This window comes from Cibotium barometz, chromosome 24 (assembly GCF_041138505.1).
Source record: "Cibotium barometz isolate CiBa-2024 chromosome 24, ASM4113850v1, whole genome shotgun sequence".
Lineage (NCBI taxonomy): Eukaryota > Viridiplantae > Streptophyta > Polypodiopsida > Cyatheales > Cibotiaceae > Cibotium > Cibotium barometz.
In genome coordinates this window covers 8,199,436-8,215,561 of record NC_141069.1, presented here as the reverse complement: position 1 = coordinate 8,215,561, position 16,126 = coordinate 8,199,436, and the positions used below count along the sequence as shown (strand labels likewise).

General features: G+C 38.1%; 1 protein-coding gene across 3 annotated transcripts in view; it reads left to right on the top strand.

Annotated features, from left to right (window-relative positions):
* Positions 1 to 5,107, top strand: part of LOC147624873 (pachytene checkpoint-like protein) — a 73,545-nt gene extending 68,438 nt beyond the window's left edge. For all 3 annotated transcript variants that reach the window (XM_086818877.1, XM_086818879.1, XM_086818878.1), the window contains 4 exons: positions 3,794 to 3,884; positions 4,031 to 4,158; positions 4,259 to 4,396; positions 4,519 to 5,107. In XM_086818877.1, coding sequence (XP_086675003.1) covers positions 3,794 to 3,884; positions 4,031 to 4,158; positions 4,259 to 4,396; positions 4,519 to 4,665 — 504 coding nt within the window. In that variant the 3' untranslated portion in view covers positions 4,666 to 5,107. The remainder of the gene's footprint in view (positions 1 to 3,793; positions 3,885 to 4,030; positions 4,159 to 4,258; positions 4,397 to 4,518) is intronic.
* Positions 5,108 to 16,126: the final 11,019 nt, after the last annotated feature.

Sequence of the window (16,126 nt, the reverse complement as noted above, 5' to 3'; positions counted from 1 at the left end):
TTGATGATCTTACCATGGGTCCTGCATTTTTTGAGTTGAAATGGGGCACATTTATAGGTGCTTGTTTTACATACAAAAAAATTTGGACACATGGCCTCGGAATGCCCTCAGACCCTCTTGCAACCTTCGGGTGCAGCCATGCATCCTTCAAAAGTGGCTGAGTTAACTCAAACGCAGCAGCAACAAAAGGGCAAACCGGTTGCTTCTGGGGATCTAATTCGCAATAACGGAAAAGGCAAGATGCCTGCAGTTCCACAGGTTATTTCTACTCGGGCCAAAAGTGTAGAGAAAGATGATGCTTTAGCATGACTACGGCCTAAAAGGCCAATCCATGCAAAACCCTATGTGGTCCCCACTCGTAATTGGACCGCTTCAATACCCTCTAATGGTCAATCTAGTCGCTCTGCTGAAATTAGTGGTGTGGGAGGTATATGGGTGCTTTACGGGAGAGGGTGGCAGAGGCCAAAAAGATTGTGCAGTCTTACACTGAACTTAATCATACAAGACCACTGATTGTCGAGGAAAATGTCATCACTCATGGATGCTGAATCTTGTATCAAGGACAAGGATAAACGAAAGATTGCAAAGTGGCAAGTGTGTGCCCGGCAAAAATCAATGCCTTATAAGGGATGCTCTTCCAAGTCTTTTTTCAAAGGTCTCCATGCATCTAGACAAAAGCAAGGCATAGCACGTCTTATGTTGTCTAATGGCACGTGAACTTCTACCAAGCAACAGCTTGCGGAAATATGTCACTCTCATTTTAGGGATTTGTTTGCTCGTCCTATGCCACTTACACAGGATGCATTGGCTGCTCGCACTATGCTTTTGGATGAGGTTACACCAATCCTATCACTTAGATGATTGGCTACTCACACTATGCTTTTGGATGAGGTTACACCAATCCTATGCCACTTACACAGGATGCATTGGCTGCTCGCACTATGCTTTTGGATGAGGTTACACCAATCCTATCACTTGATGAGGCACAAGACTTGGAAGAGTCCTTTACGGAGGAAGAACTACAGGCTGCACTTAGAGGTTTGGGTAAATGGAAGTCTCCCGGGTGGGATGGTTTGATGGTTGAATTCTTTTACACATTTTGGCCGGAATTGAAGCTTCCATTGCTATGCATGATTAATCAATGTTTGTGTGACATTATGTTGCCTCATTCTTGGAAGGAAGGCTTGCTGAAATTGCTTCCAAAAAAGCAACTCTATGAGAATTTAGGTGATTGGAGGCCCATCTCTCTCATGCCAATTGTTTATAAATTGGTCACCAAAATGATAGTTAATCATATTAAGGGCTACCTTCACTTGGGATTGCACCCGGCACAATACGGCTTTGTTCCGAAGCGGCAAATTATGGACAACATAGCAAATGTCTACATGGGTATTGATTATGCCAAGTACACCAACTAGGATGTCCTGATCATGCAAGTAGATATTGCTAAGGCATTTGACACTATCCACTGGGACTTCATAGCTGGGGTGATGGATCGGATGGGTTTTGGACCCAAAATGCGAAATGTGATTTATTGGCTATACCAGGGGGGTATTGCTCAATGCATTTTTGGTTAGGAACTTTCTGCCACTTGGACTTTGGGTAAATCAGTACGTCAAGGCTGCCCACTTAGTGTGCTGATTTATGCCATTGCCACACACCCCTTGCTGTTATATATTGACAAGCTTACCCAGCAGGGCAGCTTGCATGGTATTGCGATGCCGGATGGTTCTCACTTTGTGGCACAGGCCTATGCTGATGACTCCTTCCTTAGAAATACCCCAATGGATTTGCAACGGATAATGGATGCCCTTTTGCTTTAAGGGCTAGCAATTGGGTTGCATGCCAATTTTCGAAAGTCGAAGTTGTTATCAATCCGACACTATCTTTGGCATTCTAATCTCTGGCGAGGTCAGATTGTTCCACCTGGTCAGTTGGTCAAGCATTTGGGATACCTGATTGGTTGGGATGTTTCTTTGAAAGATGAGATGGTATGGGTGTTGACTTAATTGGAGTGCAAGATTGATTACTGGAAGCTATCCACTTGGCCTTTGCATGTCCGCTTGCGAATTGTCAAGTGGGTCATCATGGCGTACATTCAGTTTCACCTTCCTTTGTTACCCTGGACTAGTAAGCAGATTGATACATTTATGTCTCGTGCCAGTGCCCGTCTTTGGCAAACACAATCGGATTGCAAAGGGCTTCATCTACTCAAATGTGCTTGTGTGTGCTTGCTAAAAATGCATGAGGACCTGAACATTCTCGACATTCACTATCACATGCTGGCACATAAGGTCACATTGCTTATTGATTTTGTCCATCAAACACAACCCTGGACAAAGATGTTGGTAGCCATGTGTGCACACATGAAAGTAGATGCTTATGGTCACTAGGTTTTGGATCACTCGGATGTCATTTTTGGTCATCTTTCTAGGCGCATACCATGTTGCCCTTATGCCACTTCTTTGATTACAGCTTGGCAACAGATCTTATGTTTCATCCACTGGTCAGGTAGACCTCCACTTACAGGGAACTCACTCCGATATCAGAGCATTCATTGGAGTCGAGCCTTTCCTCGGCCTTTAGCGTTGGATCACCCAAGAAAGGCTTATCATCTATCGACTTTGGGAATATGTATGGTACAGCATGTGGTTGATGAGTATGGTATGGTTCTTTCTTTCCCGAGGGCCACCAAGAAATGCATCTGTGCATGCATCATAGGCCGATATGGCGTGCCATAGTTGAACTTCTAGCTCCATTTCAGCTGGTACCCCCTCTTGAGGAGGAGGATTGGCATTTTGATCATCAACAGTCAGGTTATGCCTCATTCCCATTCCATCTCCTCATTGCCTCCAAGGCCTAGCGTTTGCTTATTTCTTAGCCTTGGATAGTGGAACACGGGAACAGGCTATGGCACTTGGATGAGCCTTTGCTCTGGTGGAAATTGACTTTATAAAAGGTGTGGAAGTCAAAGTTGCCACTTAAGCAGCGGGTCTTTTTTTGGCGATGCATTACAGGCGCGCTACGTGTTGGTAATCTACTGGCTCAAAGACGTATTGCTCCAGTTTTATGTCGGTGTTGCTGCCTTATGCCCGAGACCGTACCTCACTTATTGTAGAGTTGCTTGCATTCCCGTGATCTTCTTCGACACTTGACAACACTACTGCAGTATAGATTCCCTCGACAGCGCTTTGGGCGACTTTTTTGGATTTTTGGTAGATTGTCCCCGGCCTTACCAGGGGTATGATGATTTCTTTGCATGGGTGCGATTCTGGGCTCTTTGGACCATCTATTTCACCAGAAATCATCTGCACTTTTCTGGTGATGTTGTTCATGCCCTCCCCTTTTTTCATGCTACTCTACTCCGGTCTCTCTCAGATTGCTATGATCTTGGCGAGCTTTCTCTCCAGCAGTTTGAAGAATTTTTCCAGTTTTTTTAGTTCGTTCTCATAGTTCCACCCGCTTCGGGTGACTATGACTATACAGCTTACTATTTAATATAAACAGTGGTTTCACAAAAAAAAAAGTGTGTAGGTATGTATGTATGTATATGTATATAAATACATATACATGTTTATATATATGAGCTGTGGATTTGGAGGGTCGCCACGAGCACATTGATACGGTTGCCATGTAGGGCCCTATCTCTCCATTGTATACTAGTAGCATGTACTTGTACCACATCACATGGTTCAGCCACATGGTTATCATGTATTACATTTTCATGTAACGCTCTCTCTCCAGTTTTGGTCAGGTTATGTCTTTTCTTCCTCATGTATGGTATTTTTTACAGGTGGTTAATGCCCTCTTGACACAGTTGGATAAATTGAAATCATGGCCAAATGTTATCATCCTCGCCACTTCAAACATCACTGGGGCTATCGGTACAAACCTAATGGAACAGCATCTTTGCATCCGCACCAAACAACGTCAAGCAATGACTTACCTGCATTTTAGATTATCTTTTCTAAAGCTCTCTGCTCATTACGGATCCTCTACTAAGTAAGCATTGAATTCACTTTGTTTGTAGATGTTGCATTTGTGGACAGAGCAGACATCAAAGCATATGTGGGGCCGCCGTCATTGTGGGCTCGTTATGAAATACTCCGATCTTGTGTGAAAGAACTGTGCAGAGTGGGACTTTTGACTTCAACTTGGGTATGTATTATTCATTGAGGCTGCTTTGAACAATCAATGGTAAAGTTATTGCGAAGGGTGTTTTATTTCAAAGTGAGTAACTGGTATGATATTCTTGCAGCAATGTGAGAACGAAGAATTGATTGTAGGCTATGCTGGGTTGAACCAATGCTTAAATTCGTCTTGTGCACTTTCTGGAGAGCTTCCACACAATCTTTCAATCTCAAGGTCTCTTTTGGCTTCTGCACAAATTACTGAGGTGTGTGCTCCCTCCGAGTGTTCCTCTGCTTCAAGGTTTATTGCATTGTGTAATGGTAAAACTTATCATGATAAGAAATGCTCGTCTATTGCAGTGTTTCATAAGTGTCTTTTGGATGGTAGGGATTAAGTGGTCGCACATTACGCAGACTGCCTTTCTTAGCATATACAGCAATGCCAAATACATCTACAACAGACCTGCCAAGGTTTCTTGTCTTTTTGGAAGCTGCTGCAAGGAGAGAAGTGGCTGAGATTCTTGGCATGAAGTAGGTCAACATGATGTCCTTGCCGATCACGGATGCCAGACCTTGGCCTCCAACATGATGTTCTTGAAATTGTTGGAAGCTATGATGATGCGCATTGTGCCATTGAGAGGGAGTGCATACCTGTGTGTACCGTGGGCCTTTGGAGTGCATACCTGTGTGTACCGTGGGCCTTTGGATTATTAGCGTCTGGGTCTGGTTCTTTGGAGGAAGGTTACTCGAGTATTAATACTTTGTAAAAGGGGAGAATGGTAAAATGAGAATTTAAAAAATGGTGAAAATGTGTACATAAATTGTATTGATAGAGACTCAATTTGAAGATGGAGGAGGTAGCTCTGATCTGGAGAATTCCATTGAGAACTATATTTTGGTGTTTTTGGAGATAATCTGCCTAGGCGTTTGATAACTTGATTGCTTGAATCTATCCTAATTTTAATAAATGTCTTTTATGATGTGTTAAATCATGATATTTGGACATGTTTGAACTCAGTATCAAAACCTCGTCAAGAGGTTTGTGAAAGATTTCTTGAAGTGATTAATGTTTGGGTCAGCTTGATTAAGAATGAAGCTTTAGCATTTAGATTAGGCTTAGCGTGTGATGAAGAGTTAGATTTGATTCTTTTTCTTATTTTCTGTGTCATCAACCACCTCGTCCGTATTTGTCTCTTCCTTAATTTCTATCCTAAGCACTAATAGAGAGAAGATTATTGCATTGTGTCAAAAAAGGAAAAGGAAAAGATGTATCACATTCAAGGTCGCTACCACCTCAAAGTTACAAATACGTGATTAAGTACAAGGATGAATGGTCGCTACCACCATCACGATTGATACGAGAATTAGTTAGCACTGTGGCAGGGTTGAAATCTCGTGGTGCCAAAATGACCTTGTCCGGAAACAAAGTAGGGAAAATGTAAGTTGTGTGGAATTGAACAATCAACTATAGATAACTAATGTTCCTTTGCAACAATTCTTCATAATTATCAACAATGTAAGTTGTGTGGATTTGAGCAACTACTTATAGATAATTAATGTTCCTTTGTAAGGTCATCAACAATGTAAGTTGTGTGGATTTGAGCAACTACTTATAGATAATTAATGTTCCTTTGTAAGGTCATCAACAATAATTCATAATTATCATCGGGCAGTAGCTCAATCGTTAAGTTGTTTGGTTCATATGCCCAAGGTCATGGGCTCAAACCATTTTTTAACAAATGTATTTCGTCATACAAATTTTTTTAACATATTGTGCAATGCTTTTTCAATTTCCAATAGAGCAATATACTCTACTCTTTAATCTTTTCATTGGAAAGTAAGTGATGGACTATATCTTGGGGCAAAGTAGTTTCTTGTGTGCTTTCCATAGGTTTATTGATTTTTTTAGATTTAAAAATATTGTAGAATAACATATTATTTTAGAATGTGTGCTTTCCACAAGTTTCATGATTTTTTTAGTTGTAAAAAATATCTTGCAATTAATTTCTCATTTTGATTCTACTCTTGCCTCTTCCATGCATGTATGCCTATTAATCACTTCAGTTAACATTGTGTATGCCTATTAATCACTTCAGTTAACATTGTGTATGACTTATGTAAGGCGCATGTGCCATCTTTTTTAATATGGTGCTATGACTAATAAAGCAGCCTGATTTTGAGCTTAAATGCTAACAAGGAAGTTAGTGGATTTGTTGTATCATTAGAGAGGATCTAGCGGAGCTAGTCTAGTAAAATCACAAATTATAATCACTATTGGTTTGAACTTAGTTTTGTGAGCTTAATGTCAAATAGGGATGTCTAAGGACTTTGTATACATAGTTGCTTAAGATTAGTAATAGAGGCTATACCATTTTTAAGTTTGGGCGACCTATTGTGAAAACTAGTAACTTGTATATAAGCCATGTGTAACAATAAGTAATAGACAATCAGTTCCTTGCAATAAAATACTAGTCATTGGTTGACCTAGTGTGAAAACTAGTATGAGTCATTTTTGGCAATAAGTAATAGATAATCAATCCCTTGCAATAGAACACTAGTCATTGGTTGACCTAATGTGAAACTAGTATAATCCATTTTTTATAAATAAGTAATAGACAATCATTCCTTTGCAATGGAATACTAGTCATTAGTTGGCCTAGAATGAAAACTAGTCACTTGTATATAAGTTATTTTTGCCAATAAGCAATAGATAATCATTCCCTTGCAATAGAATAGATGTGAGCTCTTCTTGTTCTCTACTCACTTACGTGTATGCTATTGAATCTTGCTCACTTGATGGATAGATACATTTGTTTGTAAGTTTCTCTCTCGCATTAGCTTTCTCTTCTACCCTCACCTTTTGTGAGAGAAAACCACTGCGAAGACGAATATCTGTTTGTCTCTATCTATCCATAGAGAGCTCTTCCTTGACCTGCCATTGGAGAAGAAGCATTCCAGTGCGACAACGGAGCGAAGATGCAATAGACGAGCTAGCACACCCACATTGGGAAGTTGCGAGCTCTAAGTCAAGGCCCAATGGCTTTAAGTTAATGCCCAATGACATATGATTTTGTAAGGCTAAGGCAAGCACTTGACTTAAATATATGTGGCACTGTTTGCGTTAAGGACTAGCTTAGGGTTTAGCTCTGTTCATCCGTCTATTCCAAGATATTGGGATTATTACCAATGTTGTGACCAACGTTGATTAGTAGGTCACACTTCGAAAATTATATGGTTTAGAGTCTTGGATGTGTTTAGGTTTTTTCTTTTTATTTTGATTTTAAGCTTATTAACATTGGGGCATTCTATTTGATTTAAAGTTTATTTACATTAGAGCATTCTATTTTGATTTGAAGTTTATTTACATTATGGAATTCTATTTTTATATCTTGAAAAAGAAAAAACCATGGTTTCTTAACGATTGAAGCTTATAAGGCTTTGATCTTGATGCATTAAGCCAAGAAATAGCTTAGCAATTGTGATTAGGAGTGGAATCCACTCTAAAACCATAAGCATTGAGCTCTCTCACGTGTGGATTAGAATCGGATAATGAAAATCAGATCAAAACCAGCCACAAGGCTTTGATCTTGTTGTATTGAGCTAAGGAATAGCTTAGCAATTGTGATTAGGAGTGGAAAATATAAGCATTGAGATCCATTACGTGTGGATTAGAGTGGGATAGTTAAGACAAGATTACAAGAGATTGTTGTACGATATTGTAATACACTATGGAGTGAGTGAGTAATAATCCACTTCTCTTTGTTTAGTTCAATACTCACTATTAACACTACTCTCTACTCACTGATTATCTATTCACTAAAATTGTGTCTAAGTTTGGATAAGTCACTTATACGTCTATTGGTCCATGTGGATGGATTGGGATGCTACTAGTCTACGAAAGGGTAGGTGGAAGTCTAATAACCTTCATGAGGTTTGGGAACACTTCGGGTAAGGGCAGATCCTACGGATCAACAAATACTAATAAGGTTAGATGTGCTAATGATTTGTAATTAGAGAAGAGGGTGGCACCATCACTCCAGTTATGCCATATAGTAATAGATTTCCAATTTATGTGAATTTAAAAGTAGCTTGGAATGAGGTAAGGGAAGCTTGGAATTGGAATCTATGGAAGAAGGGATGGAATGTTTGGAGTTTCAAAAATTGTAATTAGAAATGATTAGATTGGATGCGTTATATTTGGAATTAGGATTGAAGGGGATGATTGGGAGTAGAAAATGGAATTTAGTTTTGGGAAGAACAAGATGGATTGTTCTTTCATTGACATTGGCTATTATCTGTGTTTGCATTGGGAAAGGTGTTGAAATTAGGAAGTGACGAAGGAATTTAGATTGGGTATAATCTTGATTGGAAATTTGGAATTCACCATGCACAACAACATAATTGTAATGTTCCCTAACAAGGCATCGGACACTTTCTAACAAATTTTATGCAACTCGACATCAAAGCTAGACAGGGTATATCTATTCCATTTTTCAGTGGGTGATAGATCTAGCCATTGCTATCAAAGATATTGGACATTAATGGTATTGGAATGCACCCTTTGACAAAGGTGATGTAAGTGCAACAAAATGCGGTAGTTTATGGCATCATCATGTCATGTCATGAGTAACTCCATAAAGAGTGGGTCAAGCAGTAAACTACCAAAGTTCCGCTATAACACTCCTAATGGTTATTTTGAGGCTTTATTGATTTTGCGAGTAAGGATGGAAAACCTGCCATCTGTGGGTTTGATTAGCCTTTTAATCCTAATCATAAGTTGTCTACAGATAATGCCATACTTGTGGGTTCAGTCTGTTCCACCTTGTTATCAACCGACTCATGACAAATAACTTCCTGTGATTTACACACACTATATCACATCTACTTCTTTTTTCATACTCCACTTTTGCAAAAGAACATAGTTGCCTTGCTTCTCTTTGAGTGTTTGATTCTCATCACACAACATAATATACAAAACATGCATGCATTTTTTAGTATAAAGCTAATGTTAATAACGTTATGCCATTTCATTTGGATAATACATGAAAACACAATGGATTTTTTATTTCAAATACATATTGATGGTTATGCAAATTGGATTGTAATGTATTAATGATAGTTGATTGGAATAGTACGCAATGGATTGGAAATGAAAAACATAGGGAATGAATGATTCTTGATGGAAGTAGGCTTCGATTTGTTAGTCCATGGGTTAGTGAAACAAACATTAAAAAGAAACAAACAATTCAACGAACCATTCCAACTGTGAAGAGCATAAGCATAGGCACACCACAATAAGAAAAATAGAGGACACCATGAATGAGCTTCTTAGTGATAAGAATCTCGTTGTCATCATGCTAAACAGAGGACTCAAAATAAGTAATATGCAACACATACGAGTCTATCCCACGGGAAGAAAATCAAGTAAAAGGAATGCATTCAAACCTACATTAACCATGCACGCATGTCTATCAAGCAAGGGATAGGGACGAATGACCACATCGTAAGGTTGAATTGAAACATTCAAAGACATGGTAATGAATGCAAAAGAAGAATACAAATTCCTCTAGTGTCAATAAGAATATGTAGATAATTCCACCATTGGATAAGATAATGTTGCACGTGCCTTTTGAGGGGAGTGTAGTAACATACGTGGTGGGCCACAAGGTAGTGACCAAGTCGATATAACAAATCCATGGGGATGCTTTGTCGAGGAATTCTTAGAATTCTTTAGAAACACAAAGTATGAAATGATGGTGGAAAATGGGGGGAAATTTTATACAAGGGGTAATTGGAAAAGAAGAGGAAAGAGGTGGGAGGAAGGAGAGACATGGGTGATTGGAAAAAAATTATGCAAGGGGTGATTGGAAAAAGAAGAGGGAAGAGGTGGAGGGAAGGAGAGACATGGAACAAAAAAGGGACACAAGGGAATGGGTTTGTGTTACCTAAGGGAGGGGGTAAATAAGGGGACTACACACGGGAGTGAAAAGTAGTTAGGGTTGGCAAACCTAGCACAATGAAGAGGGACTTTAAGAACTCCAGAAAGTACTCATCACAAAGAAAATGATGCATTGTGGGAAGCTTAAGTAAAATAAAATCATGAAATCCCAAAGCAATTATTCCAAGAGTTCCTCAACAGAGCACTTGTATATGGTTGGTGGACGCGAATCTTTAATACCATGGCACACAAATGAAAAATAAAGAACATGACCCTCGCACAAAGAGATGCTTGAGGAAATGACAATGCAACACCACTGACCCCAATGCAACACATGGAGACTAGGAAGTAGTGTGATGACTAGGTCGCTCGAATATAAACCTCAATCATTCCATTACTAAAATCCAAAAAGAAAAGGAATTATATCTCAATTTACCTAAACAGGTCTCTAGGATAGTGGTAATAAGCAAATTGGCAAGGAAGTGGAAATTGGAATCCTATCTTCATTAGGACTTGTAAGGGTGCTACTAGAATTTGATATTTAGGAATGAGCCTTTGGAAATGGTTGACCCTGTAGCTCCTTTCTAGAATTAGGGTGATGAGGATTCTCCATTATTCAAATTCATAATTTCATAAGATTCTTTCTAAGACAGGAAAAAAAATGAAGGGGAAGCCTAATCCTACTCCCGACCCAAAACTTGGATCCATGGTACACACAGGTGCTTCTGACTCATAGGGCCTCCTTTTCATGTGAAGAGGTGTCTCTTCATACCACCTCCACCATATTAAAGTGTAGGAATAGGAGAATAAAATCATTGGTCAAGGATAAATGTCCATCTAAGTGTGAGGAAGTGTTGATAATAAAAAAAAATCTCTTAGAATGGAGCTAGGCAGTGACGTTGAAAAAAGCGATAAAAATGCTTCTCGTGTTAAAAATCACGAAAGTTTAAGGAATGATTGGAAATGGTTTATTATGAATTGAAAATAATTATGATGATGTTTCGATGAGGGTTTAATGGAAAAATATATTTTTTGATTTATTTGAAATAATTAAGAAACAATAAGGAAAAATAGAAATAATGATGGGTGATAAAGGGTAGGTATAAGGGTATGTAAAATAGGGCATGCTTGAATGGATTCATAAATGAATGAAATGGATTTTTGAATAAAAATTATTGAAAAAAATTCAATAAAGAAATAAGGTATGTTTGAATGGATTTATAAATGAATGAAATGGATTTTTGAATAAAAATTATTGAAAAATAATGCATTATTTAGGATTCAATACAGACATATACTACTAATGGCCCCACAACAAGGTTAAACAAGTGGATCTTGTTGGACCACCCATTCTAGCCTAGGTTGACGTGGGGGTGTAACATCTTTGGTAGCATTGCCAAAAAATGAGTTATTGCCTTCCCTTCTTGGCATTATTAGCTTAGCTCAAAAAATGAGTAAAACTTGTCCCCTCGATAATGCATGTGGTTGTTTGCTTGAATCTCAAAACACACATGGGGAATGATGACTTAGTTGGAAGATTCTATGTAGCATCTACATGAGCCTTAGAAGAACATGTACTATTGGGACAAGGGTGGATCAACAAGGACATCAAGTGCAATATAATTTGGAATAAAAGGCTCAATTGAAGATGAGGAATGGTGAAACTATGATACTAATATGGAAATAGCTCAATAAGTCTTAAAAGGAAACACCTTTTCGCAAAGCTCAATCATGCAACCAAGCTACATCTTAATAAGGTTTCCCAAAGCTTGACATGCAATCAAGAAGTCACACAAGTCTGGGGAAAAGCCAACACAAGCCACACCAAAAATCAAAGATGGGTACTATAAATTGTACTTTAAGCCCAAGGCAAATATGCTTCACAACAAAAGATGCCATCTCAAATCCAACTCCAACACACAAACATAACAGCAATTGACATTACAATACCCTATGAGAGAGCCACGAGAACTACCCAAAGACATTGAGTTTTCCCAAGCACTTCTTAGCCCTGAAGTAAAACAGGTAAAAAACACTTACTCCAAGGAGGGTAAAGAGCCCATTAAAAAAACACTAGAACCCATGACCCAAAAAAGGCTTGGATCCCCAAGAACATTTATGGGACCGTCCTCAACATCACAGCAGATTGCTCTACTCTATTGACCATTGTACTAAAATACTCGCAAAGAGCCATGAGGGATACATGCAATAAAAGAGGGAAGTACCACAAGAACCATGCCCAAAAAAGCCATGAAACACAAGAACCTCCCAAAATGGTAGGTTGACAAAAGTAATTTATTGCAAAAAATCAATGAGAGTGGATGAAAAAGGCTCAAACTTTTAAGGATTTGGTCTTAACCACAATCAAATAAAGAAAGCTGGAACGTGTGGATGTAAAGAATCTTGCAACAATAGCAAGTATGGAGACACAACTGCCAATCCAAAAAAAATTTTAAATCATGGAAAAAGGAAAATTATTGGTCTACAATGGTCTTTTGTAAAATTTATCTAGTATACAATGTTTTTTTGTACAAGGAAAAAAAGAAAAATGCATTAAAAAAGGAAAAAAAATTATACGACACATGTATCCACCAATGATCCAAATTCAAGTGGTCTAATGGAATAGTCCATAGTATAATTCAAATAGTCTTTGAACTCCAAATGGTCCGATAAACAACTCAATTTATTTTAGTGGTCCAACAATCACTTCTAATGTTATGAAGTCCAACAGTCACTTCCAATGGTCCAATAAACAACTCAACTTATTTTAGTGGTCCAACAGTCACTTCTAATGGTACGAAGTTTAACAATATGATACATAATACAACTATTATGACATATGCAAGATCAACATAGAAAATGGTATGTGTCTTATCCAAATTATCCAATGGAGATCTTGACTTTATTTCACATATAGCTCAATGGTCTTACAGAAAATTAAACTATGTGACATACCATGATGGTGTGAGTATAAAAAATTTGAAATACCCCCACCCCCCATTCTACAATGTACAAGTTGAAAGTTACTAAAAAATTTAAGTTTTTTGTGTTTTGCAAAAATAGAGAGCTTTTAAATAGCAAAATCTCCATAGACTGTTTGAAAGTCACAAACATTACCTCCAAACACTCTTTTTAACTTACAAATTATTGATCTTTGAAAATTAGACTAATCACCTTATGAATTATTTAGTCACTAATCCATATTAATCATAGATTGCAAGTTTTAGGATCTTCCACATTATTTTCATCTTTTCACATTTGATGATTATCACAACATCGCACATAATTATGTCTAAGCAAGAGTGGGAGAGTTAAGAGGAAACAAAACTTCTCACCCCTTCCCAGTGGAAGCACTCTTACAAAATGTTGGACTCCTACCCAATGAGATAATGGTGGAGGATCTCTAAGGTAGACACACATGAACCAAGATTATGGTGCTAAAGGGATTAACATTCAATGTCTCTACCACGCTCTGCTATGATGACTTGAAGTCAAGGTTGCATGATAAAGATCGGGCTTGATCACACCTTGCAATGTGGCCAAAATCTCCCCTTAATGTGTACAATTCATCTCCACGTATGATCCAAACACCAAATAGGGTTGGATCATTATAGATTTTCATTGACATATCTACATAAGGCTAAACATGGACAACATCTATGGTGCCTTGCACTTACCCATCCATGAGGAGTAGCAAATTCAAGACCACCAAGATTAGATTAAAGGATAATTAAGCACTATGTGTGGCGTAATAATCAATATAGCTTTGAATATGAGCACTGAAAGCCATAATTCATGCTTCTAGGCCATGCCATCATAGCTATTCAATAAGGTAACACTATTTTAGGTAAAATACATGCAATCATGGAAACATGATGCATTATATGCAATGCTATGGTGCGTCTAAGCCATGTCATTGTAGATGTTGAATATAAAGCCATTTTAGGTAAAGCACATGCGATGCAAATATGATGCATTGTATACATAAGAGCCAATTTGTAAACTAGATAGAATACTTTTATACAATATATATATGACGCATTATATACATAAGCCAATTTCCAAACTAGGTAGAATACTTTTATTTAATTTATATATATGACGCATTAGATACATAAGCTAATTTCCAGACTAGGTAGAATACTTTTATGTGGAAAGATTTACTATTGGGTAACAATCATTTCTACCTAAGAAGAGAGCTCATTTGGTGTTTGATATGTATACAAAAACATATGAGCATGGAGTGCCCACATATGTGACCTAGACAAATGTTCTATTATATGTGTTTAGGGAAACATGATACCTTAATTTCACATGCGTTAAGGCCTTTATACCAACACCATATGTTCACACTACTGCGTCCTATTAACCCTGTACACAAAATGTGCAAAACTGTCCAAGGGGTATGTATAGAATACTCAACATACCTATACCACCATCGGTCTTACCACCGTAACACACCTCCACCTAATCTTACACCGGTCAATCAGGTTTTGATTAAAGAATCGTTAGAAGAAAGTAAATATCCTCATGAGTCGGAGTTAAACAATGACTGACTTGTATGTTATACAAGGGCCACACCAATATAGGTGTTACATACCACTATTATGTGAAAAGGACATGACATTAACTCAATAGTGAGTAGGGTCCCAATGAATGCTTCCATTGCTAGGGCCCCATCAAGTGGCATAATTCCCACTCAACACAAGTATCCCAACTCACCCGCAAGATTTGTAATTAACAATTGCAAGTACCAAGCATTCTAGTATATCCATGTTCCAAATGTGAAGTGGATCACCTAATCAAAGATTGTGTCCATATATGAATCAAGCGAAGAGACATCAACTTCTATCAATCCTTCGCATGATTAGTGTACAGCTTGGACATATATAGTGGCCCTACTATACATTTTAACTCGTGCCCAAACTAAAAAATAGAGTAAAGATGAGGTAGGTGTTCAGTTATTGATCTCAGCCTCTCTAAATCAGGCAGAAGAAGGTGGGTTAAGAAAGTAGGCAAGGGTGAAATTATGGTTTGGACAAAGGAACCACATAGTTAAGATCCTTAGTCTAGTGAAGAGGGTATGTTATCATAGGAAATGATGGCAGATTTCTACAAAGAAAGATCAACTCAGTATAGTGAAGAGGGTATGTTATCATGGCGAATTTCTACAAAGAAGAATCAACAAGCCAATGACAGATCTATAACTCGTAGAGGAGTCGACAAATATTAAAACGTCAAAGAGGAAATTCAATAGCTATTAATAGCTAAATCTCTACTAGAAAAATATCAAGTGAAATTAGAGGGAAAAAATAAGGGCTAACAAGGCATCGAAAACATCAACATTCTACAAAGAAGGATCAACAAGCCAATGAGGAGGTGGTTGATATTCCAACATCAAAGAGGAAATTCAGAAGCTAGAAATAGCTAAATATTTAGTATAAAAATATCAAGAAAAATTTGAGGAAAAAAGAAGGGCTAAACAAGGCACCGGATACACCAACAAGAAATTGGAAAAGGAAGAGGACTGAATGTGGCTGAACCAATTCTTGAGCAAGGGGAGGAAGAGCTAACTTAGTAAATGATCTCATGGGAGGGGGACTAAATGTGGCTAAACCAATCCTTGAGCAAGGGGAGGAAGAGATTTGATTTGACCATGACTTAGTAAATGATGTCAAGGTACGGATGTTTATAGAGATAAGGATGGTATTCCTTCCCCAAGGTCTTTCTTTCTAGAGGAGTATAAAGAACACCCCACCATAGAACAATAGGTTATGAAGAGACCAAGAGACATGGCTACTCTTATGGCATTCCTATCATCACAGTTTAACATGCCAATAGTGCCATTGCTATATGAAGCATACCTACACTGTGGGAGGATGTTAAGGAGTAGGTAGAAGGTTCTTCAAAACTAAGAGTTAGCCAAGAGAGGAGACACACCGCAGCATGACACTAAAGTTCCACTCCAATCAACTCAAGGGATAATGGTAGTGTTCCCAAATTTATCCAAATCCTAGTGAACCAACTATGTGTCACTAAAATGAAAGCAATGAGACTA